Here is a 15,653-nt window from a genome sequence, read left to right as displayed (position 1 = left end):
AATCTGTCTGGCTGTTGTGTTTTGGTAAACCCAGAAGTGGTCAAAAGTTCTGACCAGAAGATTCATAATTCATGCAAAATGGATAATTTATATTTCTTTATTTGTTGCAGAAAATGACACTTGGCTGAAGAGCATAAGTCACCCTGGAAGAAGTTGCTTTCCTCTGAGCTTTACGTGAGCTGACCCATCCTATGAGGAGGAGGAGGAGGAGGATCCGTCAGCCTTCTTAGCTGTACAATGGGGACTACAGGTGATGACATGGCTTCGGTGGAGCAGAATGCCTCCTTGAACCCTCTGTGCTTCGAGTGTGGCCAGCAGCACTGGACAAGGGAGAACCACCTCTACAACTACCAGAACGAAGTGGACGATGACTTGGTGTGTCACATTTGCCTTCAGCCCTTGTTGCAGCCATTGGACACTCCCTGTGGACACACTTTCTGCTACAAGTGCCTAAGGAACTTTCTGCAGGAGAAGGATTTCTGCCCGCTGGATCGAAAAAGACTCCATTTTAAACTCTGCAAAAAATCCAGCATTCTTGTTCATAAACTGTTAGACAAGCTATTTGTTCTCTGCCCCTTCTCTTCCGTGTGTCAGGAGGTCATGCAGCGATGTGACCTGGCGGCACATCTCAAAAACAGGTGAGCGGTGTAGATGCTCGCGTTGCACGTTCCTTCCACTCTTGGTAGGCCAGCCTGTGTAGCAGTCGAAATTGGGGGCAGGAGGTGGGGAGAGGGTTGGTGGTGGTTTTTAAATTCCCAGTAGAAGGCCGTAGGAAAGGTTCAGCCTGTAACTGGTGCGCAACTGGAGCACTGGATCCCATTTTGGACGTCGCACCAGAAATAGTGTAAACATTTGGAGAGAGTCATGGGGGGAATGACGTGATTCATTAGAGGTCTCAAAAACATGGTTTAGCAGAAAAAGTTAAAGAAAATGGGGATTGTTTATGGTAGGGGAAAAAGGCTGAGAGAGAGGGAAAATGAGAGATGTGCAAACTGTGTCTGCAAAGAGGAAGGAAATAGTGCAATAGGATCAAAGGAGATTTAGTTCAGATTTTAGGGAAAAAAGGCTTTATAATGGTCTGGCACTGGCATAGATTGCTTGGGCGGTGCTTGTGTATTCCCCACTTTCAGAAGTGTTTATGAATGTGTTAAACCAACCTTTATCAGAAACAGTTGCGGCAGAATTGATTTTGCTTTGAGGTAAGCAGTTGGACAGGGTATCTCTCAAGACTCCTGTGAGACCTCTTTTTCTCTATGTTTTTTTTTAAATCCATTTACTGAACAGGTTGATGGTATGTCACGTGAGCATGCTGTGGTTTCTAGGATTTTTTGTTTGTTTGTTTTGATTGCTTATAGAACACTTCCAATACCCTGTTAATTTGGTAGAAACTCATCACTTCACACCAGTGGGAAGTTTCGGTGCAGCTTTCGTGAGTGATTTTGTGTCAGAGAGACACATTCCAGTATTACCTGCACCTAAATAGTTAGGGCCTTATTTTGAACTGTTAGTAATTTTATGGTTCTTTGGCTTTATGCCGTCCTACACTAAATATTTAAACATTGAAAGGAGGCCACGATAGAAAGAGGGAAATAAGATTATTATTAGGTTGGACCAGATGATCCTTGCGGTCCCTTCCAACTTGGTATCCTATGATTCTATGATTATCAAATTCAGATAGAATGATACTTCATATTATGCAGACTAGCGCACTTTGTTCTTCCAGCGAAGGAATTGCCTCCATACCATGTGTGCAGTACCCTGCTACATGAAGATGTTTCATTCTTCTCTGTAAGGCAATGTCATTTTTCTAATGGGAAAATGTTAAACTTGTTTTGAGGGGTACGTTTGACTTCTTTTGTTTCCTGTATAGGTTGGAGAATATTTTCAGGAAATAAACAGAGGATTTGTTTAATCATTAGCTATTTCATTACATGCGTCATGAACAAAAACTTGGACGTACCATTTCTGTTAAAGCTAGAATATGATGGAATTAACGTCAGGGCTAAAAAAAATATTATGCGTATCTATACCAACTAACTTTAAGCTGTTTAGAGATTTATGAAATTATAAGAGGAGTACAGTGAAGAATTATATAGAGAAAGAAGTTATGCATTCAAAGGAAATGTATCTGACTTCAAAGGAACTTCAGGTGAACTGCATCTGCTACCAGAAAATATTCCCTGTATACAACTCAATTCTATTTGAAAACCTATGTTCATTTTGCAGAGAGGGATTTCAGAAAAGTGTGTAACTGTCCCTGCAAAAAAGCATCAAACCCAGAAGAATAAGCATTGCACGTACCCATTGTACATAGACAAAAGGCACTAGGGAAACACAATTCAATATGTGAGTGTTTTTGTCAACGGCATTCATAAAAACAAGCATATCATCTGGCGACTCTTCACGAAAATGGATGGTATGAGTCCTAACTTTTCTGGTCTCCTCGGTCACCAGCTGAGATGAGATCCTTTCATTTCCACAATTTCATCATGGGCTCTGTTCTTACCTACTTTGCTTTCTTTCAATTTGATGCCTTTTTTTTTTTCTTTATTTTTTAAACCAGCCTGCATAAACTTCAGCAGTTGCCCATTTCATGAGGGTGTTTCATGGTTTGGTAGTCTTATCTGTGCTGGTTCTTTAGGCAGAGCCCTCCACATTGGGCTTGAAAACCCCAGGCCCAGAGGGAGGAACAGTGGTGGCTGCAGAGGGATGGGGAGAGGTTTCCTTTCCTGTCGCCCTCCCCAAAAGGAGGGTGGTATTCGCCGTGTGCCTCCTCCTCCTGGCCTCAGTCCGGTCCAGTGACACTGGTGGCCGCCTGGATGGAAAGGTTCATTTGAGAGGTGCATGGATTTACCACCCCATGAACTTCTTTCGCAGTCTCGGTCTTTGTCCCTTTGGAGACTCTTGGAGACCATCTTCGGGTGAAGGGTGACATTGCGGAGGAGATTGTTGGGGCATCAGGCGTGGTGTTGGTGTGTGTGCAGGCAAGTGCTCCGCAGAGAAGGGGAAGAGAGCAGCCACCGCCTGCCTTGGGAACAGCTTGTTCGCGTGTGTATTTCCAGCATGCCCTCTTCCTTCTGAAGGCTTCCGGGGATTCGGAGCCTGGGAGGACGTTGGGCATGCAGGACACGCAGCAACCCTACAGACTGTGGGGAGACTGGAGTTGCCTGCGTTTTGTTGGTTCTTGGAGCCACAGCATGAATGTACATGTGTGGTGCACGTGTCAGGAATGTACAGGGACTAATGAAAAGCCTCTCTCTCTATTCCCCCCCCTTTTTTTATTTCTCCACATGGTGTCCGTGTTAGCTTAGGCTGTTGCTTGTTTCCTCCAGGCAAGTAATTTCTGATTTATATGATGACTTGGGGGTGGTGAGGAAGCCTAACTGTTTGTTCGATTTATAATCCTAATATTAAACTGATTTGATTTTAATAAGAGGCAAAATGCTGGCAAGACTCCTGCTACATATTTGGTTCATCCCCTGGTTTCCCACTGTCCTATGCCTCACCTTTTCAGTCCATTTTTCCTTGCTTGGCATTTCTTTGAATGGTATTACGGCTGTTTACAACAGGAACACATAATGTAGCTGTACATGGAACACTATGTGTGCTCTCTTTAGGTTTATATGAAATATTCATTTACTTAATGCACAAGGTTATTATGAAATCCGAGGGAGCTGAGTCACTAGCTTTTCCTGTTTGTCTGCCGGAAAAAAGCTTTCAGTTGCAGAAGGCTGCTCATTTTCAATTCCTTCTGTTGTCTTGGGATGTGATACACATTTTGAGTATATGGTGATTTACAGTTTTCAATTAAGTTTATTTGCAAACGTCTGAACACTTGTAAATTATCATTGCTGACATAAACGATGGCAGCAACTGCATAGTTTGAATTTGATTTTATATAGATTAGTGATTCCAGTAAAATTCTACTACTGATCATTAAATGTAGGCAAGAAATACAAAATTCAGTATTATTAAAATTTTCAACATAGATTAATATAAACCAGTTTCAACAAGCTCTTACAAGAGCTAGTTTGTATTTCTAAGAAATGCTGTATGGTTGGTTAGTATTCACTATCTAAAAACATTCACACTCAGGTTTTCCAGTGTTGTTTTAATCAGCTCCACTTGAGCATAAAAGCTGGAAGAAAATGTCATCATATCCAGCATGCACCTCGGAGTGTAAGGTAGCTGCAAACTGCTCCGGCGAGGAGATGAGAGGCACAAGACACAAACTGGATTACTTCATGGTCATTAATTGCACTCCATGATACCTCGTTGCAGAAAGAAAATACTCTTGATTTATCAGTATTTAAGTTTCATCACACTCACTTGGAAACTGTGGTTTTCAAAGTTAAACGCAATGCATCTAATCTGACTTAAAGGAAAAAAAATATATGAGTAATGCTGACTTGTACTGGTTTTCTGAGTCGCTTGCTATAGAAAATTTGTTAATGTTTAGTACTGTAGGTGCCAATTCCACTTCTAAATAGCAAAAGTAAATTTATCAGAAGGAAATACAACAAAAAATTATTGAGCTTCTCTGTGTATGATTTTGATTCAGTTCATTCTTATGGATTCTTCAGACCTGAAGAAACTCTATTGTACAAAAACATACTCTGAAATTCGTCCAACTTTTTAATGAGAGGGTAAGGTATTGTGTTTATGTATTGCTTTCGAGTTGGGCTTCAGTTTTCCCCTCCTATATTGTCCTATGGTAGTTTAAGTTACCGTTTTGGATGCAGACATTTTTCCAAATGTTTTAATGTTGAGGCCAAGATTCAAGCCAATTTTATGTCAAGTTAAGTTTGAAATTGATATAGGATTGTATTTTCTGGAGGTGAAGAAATTATTGAGCTATTCACTGTGTGTCAGTCAGCACGCTTAATACATGGATTTAGATTAACAAGATCCACAGGAAAATCAGTTGTATAAATACAAAATTTTATCACTCAAAATCTTGGCAATCCTGGTTATTTTGGTGTTTGTGATAGTGCTGGTGAGTCCTGTTCTTCCCACCCGGTCCCACCTTAGCTGCCAGCACAGTCCCTGCCCTGCTCTTTGTAGCACCAGGAGAGGTGAAGAGAATCTGTAGGATTTAACCCTCTTTTGGCAGGTCTTTTCTTACACCTGAATAAGTGGATAGGCAACAGATTTAGAGTTTTGCCATGCTCTACAGACTCTTTCCATTGCTGGAAAGGTGAAGGATCTTTCTGTGGTGGTTCTTTGCTCCAAAGCCACCTGGCTCCTTGTAGGCTCCTCAGATCATTGGGTATGAGAGGGAAATGTGCAACGAAAGCCCTTTTCCTTTTTTTTTTTTTTTTCTTTTGCCCAAGTCATCTCTGCTTCCCAAATCTAGGTAACTGCTTGTGCCTCCTTTTCTTTTTTTTTTTTTTTCCTGGCAAAAGAAAAACCAAGACCCAAACACTTAACTTTCCAAATCAGCACCGTGTTTTACTCTGAATTGCAGCTGTAAATCTTGCCAGAATGACTGCTTAAGGTCACTTTGCTGTCAAAGTTTTATGAGCAATGGCAAAGGCATTTGGGTTGCTTCTCTGCAGTCTTTGCTTAAATTCAGCTCCTGCTTGGAAAACGATTTAGTGCAACTGGTTTGAGGCTATTTGGTATGTTTGCTTTTATCAAACCTCCAGACTGGGCAGAAGCTGATGGCATAAGTTACAATGAAATCTTTCTTTTCAGTAGTCAGTGAGCAAATGTGGTTTTTGAGCCCCTACTGTTATTCCATGGAATACACTGTAAACTACATCTTAATTTTGTATGAAAGCTCTTTTTATCTGCAGAGAGGGATTGCTGCTAGTGTTCCAAGAAGTCAGCTTTTAAATGAGAAACCCAGCAGACTTGGCTGTAAAAAAAACCCCCAAGCTCCTCTGTCTGATATAGATTAAGAGAAGTTGAAGGTAAAAGCTATGCTTTGTCACCATCCAGAATTGAGCAAAAGCTGGTGCTGAAGGGAGGAGAGGAGGGAGTCGATGAATATAAGCAGAAGCTCATTTTCCGTCCCAAAAACAACTGCCCTTCAAGTTTCCCGATAAATAACATCACTCAGTTGCTGTTGCGGGTTGTTTCATTATCTACTCTTGAGCATCTTGATTCATGAAAGAAATTAAATAATTTCTGGAAATTCTAAAAGACATTCCTGCCTTTCTTCTCACTCCTAGCCACGATATTCTGACTTTGTAGGTAGATAGGAAATGCCATTCCTGTAAGACACATTTCAGTCTCATTTCAGCCCTTTATATAATATGTTATATGAGAATTTGAGGATTGTTATATGAGGATTTCTGTACCCATAAAAACAATCTTCAGTGCTCATTCTGATCCCGAGATGCCCATCCGTGTACATAACTTGTTACAAGATTTAGTCAAAAATGCTCTTTATCCCAGGTATTTGGCAAAAACAGTATTAGTGAAGGTGTGCACCTTTAGAGATTTATTGGCGCTTGTTAACTGTTACAACTGCTGTCTGGTTTTGCTGTTTGTGAATAATACATTCCTACTGCCAATAAAAATCATTTTGTGTTGCAAGTGAAAAGGAAAAATCTCCTTATAGATGTGCTTGAATACCAACATTGGGCTTTGCTGCTTGGTAGGTGGCATATGGTGTTTAAAGACCTCAGAACTGGCATCCCATGAATTAATATCTTGACCGGACAATTAATTTCCTGGCAACGGAGTTCCACTATGCCAGGCTGAAAGTTGTAGTCTGCTACAATTACTGGTGAATTTGGGGAAGAATACGGTTCCTTCTTTTCCTTTTTTTCCTTGTAGGGTGCTGCACAAAAAGCATTCCGCTGAGCTGAGTAGGTGTGCTCAGGAGGCTGTTTACGTTTCTTGATATTAGCCTTTGAAATGATAATTAAATATCATTGGCAAAAATAAACCTCAAACCTATTTCTATTTTGCGCGATGGCTTTCATCAGCTGCCAGGTAACGATGGGGGAATGTGAAGGAGAGTGGAGGAGGATCTGGCTGTGGTTTGGAAGGCTTTGACAGAAGTAGGACACTTCCAGGTGTGATTTTTTGTTCTGTCCTGGTTTCGTACAGTTTAAAAAAAAAAAAAAAAAAAAAGATTGCCATCTACACCAGCTCCTTTGGGATCCACAGGCCTTGTGAGCTGGGTGAGTAAGAGTCAACAGCGCAGTGATTTGGTAGAAGATCCCAAAGGAAGTATCTGTTTCATAAAGTAGTCCCGTAAGGCTGGATACTTGGTGGGACTGAAGCATGGTCCTCTGACAGTGTCAATTCTGAGCTATTCATTACTTCTCTGCTGAAAACTGTCACCCTTAGAGCAGAGCAGTTCAGGGACAGCAAGGACGGGCAGGTTGGGGTGGCTTTGTCCTAAACTCTTGTGGATCGTTGTGGGAGAGCAGATCTGCCAGAGCTCCCAGTAGGCAAGAGGTTTCCTCTGCAAGAGCGTTTACCTCTTGCCGTGTTGCTGCAGAAGTGAATGGTGTTGGAGATTGTTGGGTGTTTTTTCCTGTTGCCAGTGCAAAGATTTGTGTGAGTATAGGGCTAACCCATCAAGTTAAAGTATTTTAGAAATTTAGAGGGAGGGATTTCATCTTTCCTTTTCTTGGCCGTTTGGGATTCTTGTTTTGAAGTTGGCATTGTGAAATGGGGAACAGTAAAAACTTCCTGCCGAGTTTCACCTGTAACTCTGGGTCTCTGGCCACCAGAATAAATTGAGACCAGCCAGATTTCTTAGCAGATCAGTCCCACTATGCCAATGATTTTACCTAGTAAATATTACCTGGGCAAAACCAAGAAGTAGGGTTGTGTTCCATCATTAAAATCAGAGAATCTTTTTCACAAAGCAAAACCTTTCAAATAATTTTCATCTTTTGAGCTTGCACTGTCTTAACTTTGAAGAGCAAGGTCACCAGCAGGTGTAAAACACGTCCCCGTGGGGAAAGCCCCAAGAAATTATTTCGTAAGTGTATAGTTCCATAATGTGAACCATCTCTAATTTATGTACTTATACATATTTTACAGCACATTTGGGTTACCTTATGCCATTCTTCTAAACATACGTATCATGATTTTTAAATATATAAATATAACTTTATGTATGTATAACTGCTGGCGATCAGAAAAGCTATACAGGTGTCTTTTATCAACATTCTTCGGAGCTGAATAACTTTGCTAACATTTCTTCAAAATCCCTCACACCAAAACAGTGTAACCATACAATTGTCAAATCCCTTTCACAGAATGTCAGAACATAATTGTGATTCTCAAAACATTCCAGTTTAACAAGTTAGGACATCATTAGACTTCTGCTGTGTTTTACTCTGTTAACACATTTCTTCTCATGTTGCAAAAATAAAGCATTCCTCCTTGTGTTATAACAATCTGTCAAGTTCCCAAACAGGGAGTCCTTTGAAGACCATTGTTCCTTTTTTCTGACATTGGTACAGCACAAGCATCTTTAGGTGGTCAGCAGCTCCAGGAGCAGGAACTTTAAGAAGGACATCAAATACTGTAAGAAGTGAAATAACAGATGCTGGCAAAACTGTCACAGAGGCAGATGTAAGATTGATGTCCACATCCAATTATCTCCACATAAATGTAAGACCATTCGATAAATGAAGGCTTTCTGGGAATTTGCAACATTGCAGCCCTTCTTTGCAATAAACTATTGTGGGATTTTAAACATAAGCAAAAAAAAAAAAAATTGCATTAAGAATAATGGGAACTCACAAAAATGAGTTTGTAGTGAAAAGCGCCAAATGCTGATGGAGCATTGTTACATGAGGGAAAGCAAAAAATTGCATCTCCTGTGTGAAGTCACGAAGAAAAAAGGGGAGACAGGAGGAGGATGAAACCACTTCTGCTGATTCAAGAGGACACGATGAGCAGAGCTGTTACTTTTGCTAAACTTTTCGTACAGACTCCTAGACAAGCATATTTTTTTTTTTTCAGTATTTTAACACTTAGATTGCAATATAGGTAAAATTTTCATCTTGTTCCTCGCTCAAGTGAGCCCAGGAAAATATGATGCTTCCTTCTCTTGGCTTACTAAGGTGAAAGGAGATTGCTTCAGTGGGTCTCCAAACGTGTCTTTGAAGGGGGCTCCACTTCTGTGGAATTTTATGCCATTCCTGTTTAATCTTTTCAGCAAGGTTGTCTTCCAGAAACTGGAATGTGCATAACAATAAGTTCACATTCAGAAGGTGTGACAGCACATTTAGTTCACGGCCAAAAACCTACATAGTAAAAGTTTTGTGAAGAAGGCCATATTGCTTTGGAGTTCTGTCCACTAAAACATATTTTGGCCTTAAAATCCAATGTATGTACTATTTTTTATTATTAGTTCAACACTGTGGCTTTGAATAATACTGATTTCATTTGATGGAGTACTCGGGCATTTTGTGCTACAGATGTTGCTGCAGGCTTGAAGCGTGGTGTGAACATTGTCTTCACAGGTGTCCTGGGGCTTCTCATCGAAGGGTTGCTCTGGAGAGAAGGAAAACGAGCAAGCTGCAAGCTGAAGCAGAGGGTGAGAGCGGTCCCGGTGGGACGGAGCAGCCTAACAGTTTATCTCCAGACGCAGATCAGGGAATAGTGCCAGCCGAGCAGAGCTTCACCTCGCCCGCCCTTCCTGCATGGACAGACGAGCCCGGCATCGACAATCCGCCTTTTGAGGAGAACACAGTAGCAGACAGTATGTCATCACTTATCTTCTCAAGTCTCTGTTATCAGATGCGGAAACATTTGTGGTGTCAGAGCTTCTCTCTTGCCAACCATGAATGTGCATCTTCATCTTCTGCTCTTTTCTTTTGCAGTTCCTGGAGAAATGTTAGTGGGTTTTGGTTATGTGCAAGTATACAACTGGGATAAGGTCACAGTTAGGAAGGAAAGAAATACCTCAGAGGGTGTGCCAGATGTCATGGTGCTGTATCATCATTTATCGTATCATGGTGCAGTAGGTCATGTTAATCTGCTAGTAGTGCTGGCCTCGCAGCGAGTCGGAAGGAGTGTATTTTCTGTAAAATTACAAAAGTTGTTTTCTAAGATGAGATTTCCTTTCCCCTCTTCCTCCTTCCCCCCGACCCCTGCCTGGATCAGCAGCCTTCCCACACGCGGAGTGCTGTCCTGCTCGAGCGAAAAGGCAGCTGAGTAACTCCTGCATCCATCTGCACCGAACGAGCAGTAACATCTCTACCATCTGGGATCTTAGAGAGGAAGCGCTGAGCCTTACCGCAGAGGAAGGTGGTCATGTCCCCTTCCTTCTCCTCTGTATATGCCATCCTTTAGCATCCCACTTTTTCCTTTTTAGTTGTCTCCATGTTTGCTTCAGAAATGGGCTCCTTCTCTTGACTCAATAACTCATTGGCAGCTCTTAGTGCAGTTGTGAGACCAGCTAACGAAGAGGTACGACCAAGTCATGCACTGTAGGGTAACCCCTAAAACACATTTTTATCATCATCACCAAATGTGAATATGCAAGTGATCCCACTGGAAATGAAGTGTGTGAAATTTATAACAAAGGACAGGATCCAAAGGGATGAGAATATCCTTTCCAATCCAAATGACCCCATTTCAAGAAGCATGGATGCTACTAAGTCGTTAGAGAGCTGTTTGTAACGAGCTAGGTGTTCCAACAAGTAGCGGAACTAATCCAATTGCACTTGTTTCGTTTGTTGTTAAACCATTGTTGTGTGGCCTGTCTACATTGTCCTTTGGCAATTTGCTTTATTGAAAGTGAATGAGGTATAAAGGATATTAATCATCTTTCTTTTTAAAAATAATTGGCAGCAAATCAACAGCCACCTACCTTGCCTGAAGGAGAGATCACTACTATTGAAATTCATCGGTCCAATCCTTACATCGAATTAGGAATTAGCATAGTGGGTGGCAACGAAACACCTTTGATCAACATTGTCATTCAAGAGGTTTATCGAGATGGGATCATAGCCAGAGATGGAAGACTTCTTGCTGGAGATCAAATACTTCAAGTATGGAACCTAATTACGTATTCTATCTGCTTGCTTTCCATTCAGTCTGCGCAGAACTGCCTGTTAAACGAGATGGGAGATTTTCCTTGTCAGACCATGTTGTGTAAATGTTAGCTTTGCAATTACCAGTTGGAAGGCAAATTAATATTCAGAGCAGAGCCTGTTGTTCTAGCACCTTCAGCTATCATGCTTTATGTTGTTTGTTGGACCAGTCCCTGGGAATTATTTTTCCTCCTTAGCATCTCTTATCAGTGTTTAAAATACGAGTTTATTTTTCTGTTTTTAAATGTTGTGGGACTTGGTCTTTATTTCAACTTTATGCATGCTTTCTGAAGGAACCCAAGGTTACTTCTGGCTAACAAGTTGGCGTAATTTGTCCTATGTAAAAAGCAATTTGTGGACTGTAAGGCCGACTTCATACAAACTGATATTTTATTCTGGCTTCTCTGTTACCTTCCAGTAGCTGAGGCAGTTGACCTGCATCTTTCGGTATGTGTAAAAGAGTCAGTGATATTCTTCACTGGCATGATTTGAAGCAAGATGCTCTAAATATTTTTCCAAAGAAGTAACCAACTTAAATTTTATTTGTTTGTTTATGATCAAATGTGTATTTTTGTTATGGTTTTAAGTAGTGAGCCACAGTAAAAAGATCAAATTCTATTAATTTGGGAGTTTTAATTTTATGTTAGGGGAAGGGGTTGTTTATAGGACTCTTAACAATGGCAGTAACCAAGTTCTACATAAACAGGACAGTCCTCCAGCTTTTTTCTATTTTTAATCATTCCACCTGAAACAAATATATTACTGTCATTTCAAAATTACTTCAGTAACAACATTTGCTTTTGATCTGATAGCCTAAGATCAGTCCAGAAGCAGTATCAGCCTTTTTCATTTCACTGTTTTGAAATCAAACCATTAGAAGTAGCTTAAATACTGTGGTTACCCTTGGAATGAAATTAGTTTGCACTTCAGAAAATAAAGTCCCTTTTGAGAAACGTGCCTTTTTCCTCTTGTAGTGTTAGCGTAGTAGCTGGCCAAGAAAGCAACCCAAGAGGTTTCCAAAATGTTACTTTTAACAAGCAGTTGCAGACACTGATTGAATGCTGCCTAATTTATTTCAATACTCACGGGCTCTCCTTGGTTGCCAGAATAGGGAGCTTGACCTCCAGTGAAGCTTTGGAAATTCTTGCTGTTTGGGCAGGTGTCAGTTATAGTTTCCAAACCCATAAATGGCAATAAATTGACTATAAATAGAATTTATAAGCTGCAGCAATTCTTCCCTATCAATGTGCCGGCTCTGGGGCTGTCCCATGCTAAGGGGTGTCCGTGAGAGTCCTGCTGTCACGCCGAGGGAGAGGTACAGGAGGTAAAAGCCAACATTTTTGGAAGATAAAATATCTTTATTGCTTTGAATTTACCTGCGCAGGTGCTGAGCTGTTGTATTAAAATGACCAGGCTCAGTCTCTGCCAGCTGTAATTAAGTGCAGTTACATGCAGCTCAGCGTGCACACTTCAGTCGAATATTTCTGAAAATGTCTTCAAAGGCTTTTATGAGCAGTAAAGGACTAAAAGAAAGCCAGAAAGGACTGTGAGGTGAAACTCAGCATTTTCTTGCCCAGTCAAACAAGAAGTATTACCCTTTCAAGATCTGAGGGAACAGCATTTAGTAGCAGCTACATAAAAGCGTATGTTGTCTGCAAGGTGTAGATAGATACCTAACATTTTCAAAGTGCTCTACAAATTGTCCTTTTTTTGTGCTGGACTGTGACTGTAATTCATGTAAAGCATGTCCTAATGAGAATCTCTTTCCCCAAGAAATGCTAAGGCTGTTTTGTTCTGAAATTGTGAACTGCCTTGTAGGAAGAATTACTACATTTTATTGCATATATTCTTCTGTGCCCTTTGAATGCTTCCATATTTTATGTATTTACTTTGGCTAGCGACAGCTAAAAATAAAACTGGATTTAATTTAAGGGCTCTGACAGATGAGCCCTAGTGGGTTTTGCTGGTGGCAGCTCTAAATGTTATTTCTCCTAGCTGTGCCTCCTTTCCCTCTGCCCAAGGTTACAGCCTGTCTCGGAGCAGTAGCAGAGCGGGACACGGCCGTGGTTTGGTGTCCGAGCTCCCGGTGCTGCCAGGAGCGGTGGCATTGTGCTGGGCACGGGGCTGGAGGTGGCTCAGCGCGGGTACGGCTACCCCTTCACCCTGCTGAAACCACCATGGCCAAATGGTTTGGCATTGACCTCTGGGAGCCCCCCCAGCTCAGATGTGTGATGTAAATGTGGTGGCTGTCATACCTAGATTTATGAGTCCTTTCTCTTCCTATTTTTTTTAAGTGTTAATATTGCTATTCGATGGTGGGAAGCTGCAAGACTGTATTTTTCCTTACTTAGGTTGCAATGGGGACCATTGTAGGCTTAGGTAAGGCAGGTCAGTATAGTCCATTTGGTGTTAGTTTCTATCTGCTGAAATTATGGGGCCGGGCTTCCTCCATCAGGGCACAATAGTACGTGCTAAGGATGAAGGTTTAGTGTTAACTTTGAACACCTTCTTACAGAACATGGCAAATACAGCTTTTGTGCAGGTTTTTGTGGTGCTCCTGTTTTCTGCCAAATCTCATTGCACTGTCAATTTTATCTTATCTTTATAGCGCAAGAAATGACTGAAGATTACTGATCAGTGGGCCACATAACAAACACAATTCTTGTTTATAGGGAGTGAAAGTTTAATGTGCTTTTCATTTACAACTGAATTTTGAGTGATACAGGTTATAAGTCTGAAACTCTGACCTAGCGGAAGTCAGTGGAAAATCTCCTAAGTTCATGCTAAGACTTGAGAACTAGTACAACCACCTTTTTCTGCTGCCTTTATGAACAATTTTCATTATTCTGGATTTCAAGGGGTTTTTAAATTTTTCACATCATGGAAGTACTGCATATTGCTAGATACAAGCTTTCTTCAGAGATTTGGATGTATGCTTTTTATAGTTGTTATTTTATAGTTTTAAGTGATGCTGGGCTTGACACTGAAAGCACACAGAAAGTTTTTGTCCTGGAGAACAAACAGTGTAAAGATCTAAGGAAGATGACGTAGGAGACCCAGAGAACAAAACCCCTGGATTATAATGACAACGGGTGTTGACTGTAAGAGAGATGTTGTCACCTTTGTGGGACAAGGCCTCAAGTTGCACCAGGGGAGGTTTAGATTGAATATTAGGAAAAATTTCTTCACTAAAAGGTTTGTCAAGCATTGGAACAGGCTGCCCAGGGAAGTGGTTGAGTCACCATCCCAGAGGGATTCAAAAGATGTGTAGATGTGGCACTGAGGGACATGGTTTAGTGGTGGAGTTGGCAGTGTTAGGTTAACAGTTGGACTTGATGAACTTAAGGGTCTTTTCTAACCTAAAAATAAATAAATAAAAAAGCCAAAATGAGTTTGCAGGAGAGTACGGAAGGATGAGAGAAGAAGCCTGGTAGGGTCAGATATGTAGGTTGCTCCAAGGTTGGTTTTGCATTTAGCTCTGAATTTAGTTTGGAAAGGACTTTATTTCCATAACCAGTAACAACTAAACACGTGACAATATCGTTCGGATTTTTTTGTGGTTGTTGTTTTGCAGGTCAATAGCTTTGACATAAGCAACGTGTCTCACAACCACGCTCGCGCTGTGCTCTCCCAGCCTTGCTCGGTGCTGCACCTCACCGTGCTGCGAGAGAGGCGGTTCGGCAGCCGCACACACAACCACGCCGACAACACCAGCTCCTTGCGGGAAGACAGCTTTCAAGTGACGCTGCATAAACGTGACTCCAGCGAGCAGCTTGGCATTAAACTTGTACGCAGAACAGATGAGCCAGGAGTTTTTATTCTTGATCTTTTGGAAGGGGGATTGGCTGCTCAAGACGGCAGGCTCTGCAGCAATGACCGTGTACTTGCAATTAATGGACACGACTTGAAGCACGGGACACCTGAGCTTGCTGCTCAGGTTATACAGGTAATTTGCATTCCCTACCCAAGTCCTTAGCTCAGCTTCATTTCTTGGGCAAAGCCTGGGGTAGAGTCTGTCCTGGACAGAACAGCTTGTGTAACGCCTGAAAGCCTGCGGCGATGCAATTTGCTGTGATTTATGTTCTGGAAATAATAGTGCAAAACAGGGTCTGCCTTGGCACCTAGCAGGTGAACTTCACCTCCTCAGAAGTGAAAAGTGCCTTAGTCTTCCCTGGCATACAGCCTGAGAGGTTAGAAGACTGCTCATGTGAGCAGAGAGAGTGCCATGTAGCCTATTGCTTAGCAGAAAAAAAAAATAGAGTATTATATTTGTGTATGTACTGTAGTTTTAACCTCTCAGTAAACTCTATAAAAGTGGGCTTTGTTTTGTATAGATTTGCTTGTGCACGGAATTGGGGTTCAAACAGGAAAGTGATTTGTCAAACTTCATTGAGGCAACAGGTAGCATCTGGGAAGGAAAAAATAGGTCTCCCATGAATCCCATGCAGTAAAACTCATTTTCTGAGTATTCAGGAAGGGGCTATTTCCAGTGGCTGGCTCTGTTCTGGACACAAATATTACCCAAAGCTTGATACAGTGTGACATATGACCCTTCCCTGTTCCCACAGGAAAACCTTTACTCCATGCCTTTCTCCCAGTCTGTAAGGAAACAGCTGCAGCACATTGCTGCTTCCT

The 15,653-nt window shown here is 41.5% G+C and overlaps 1 protein-coding gene across 1 annotated transcript in view; it reads left to right on the top strand.

The window, feature by feature from the left end:
- The first annotated feature begins 237 nt into the window (after positions 1 to 237).
- Positions 238 to 15,653, top strand: part of LNX2 (ligand of numb-protein X 2) — a 26,238-nt gene continuing 10,822 nt past the window's right edge. The window contains exons 1-4 of the mRNA XM_009882825.1: positions 238 to 638; positions 9,444 to 9,682; positions 10,777 to 10,976; positions 14,593 to 14,964. Coding sequence (XP_009881127.1) covers positions 238 to 638; positions 9,444 to 9,682; positions 10,777 to 10,976; positions 14,593 to 14,964 — 1,212 coding nt within the window. The remainder of the gene's footprint in view (positions 639 to 9,443; positions 9,683 to 10,776; positions 10,977 to 14,592; positions 14,965 to 15,653) is intronic.

Source organism: Charadrius vociferus, unplaced genomic scaffold (genome assembly GCF_000708025.1).
Source record: "Charadrius vociferus isolate BGI_N301 unplaced genomic scaffold, ASM70802v2 scaffold93, whole genome shotgun sequence".
Taxonomy (NCBI): domain Eukaryota; kingdom Metazoa; phylum Chordata; class Aves; order Charadriiformes; family Charadriidae; genus Charadrius; species Charadrius vociferus.
This window is presented reverse-complemented; position numbering and strand designations above follow the sequence as displayed.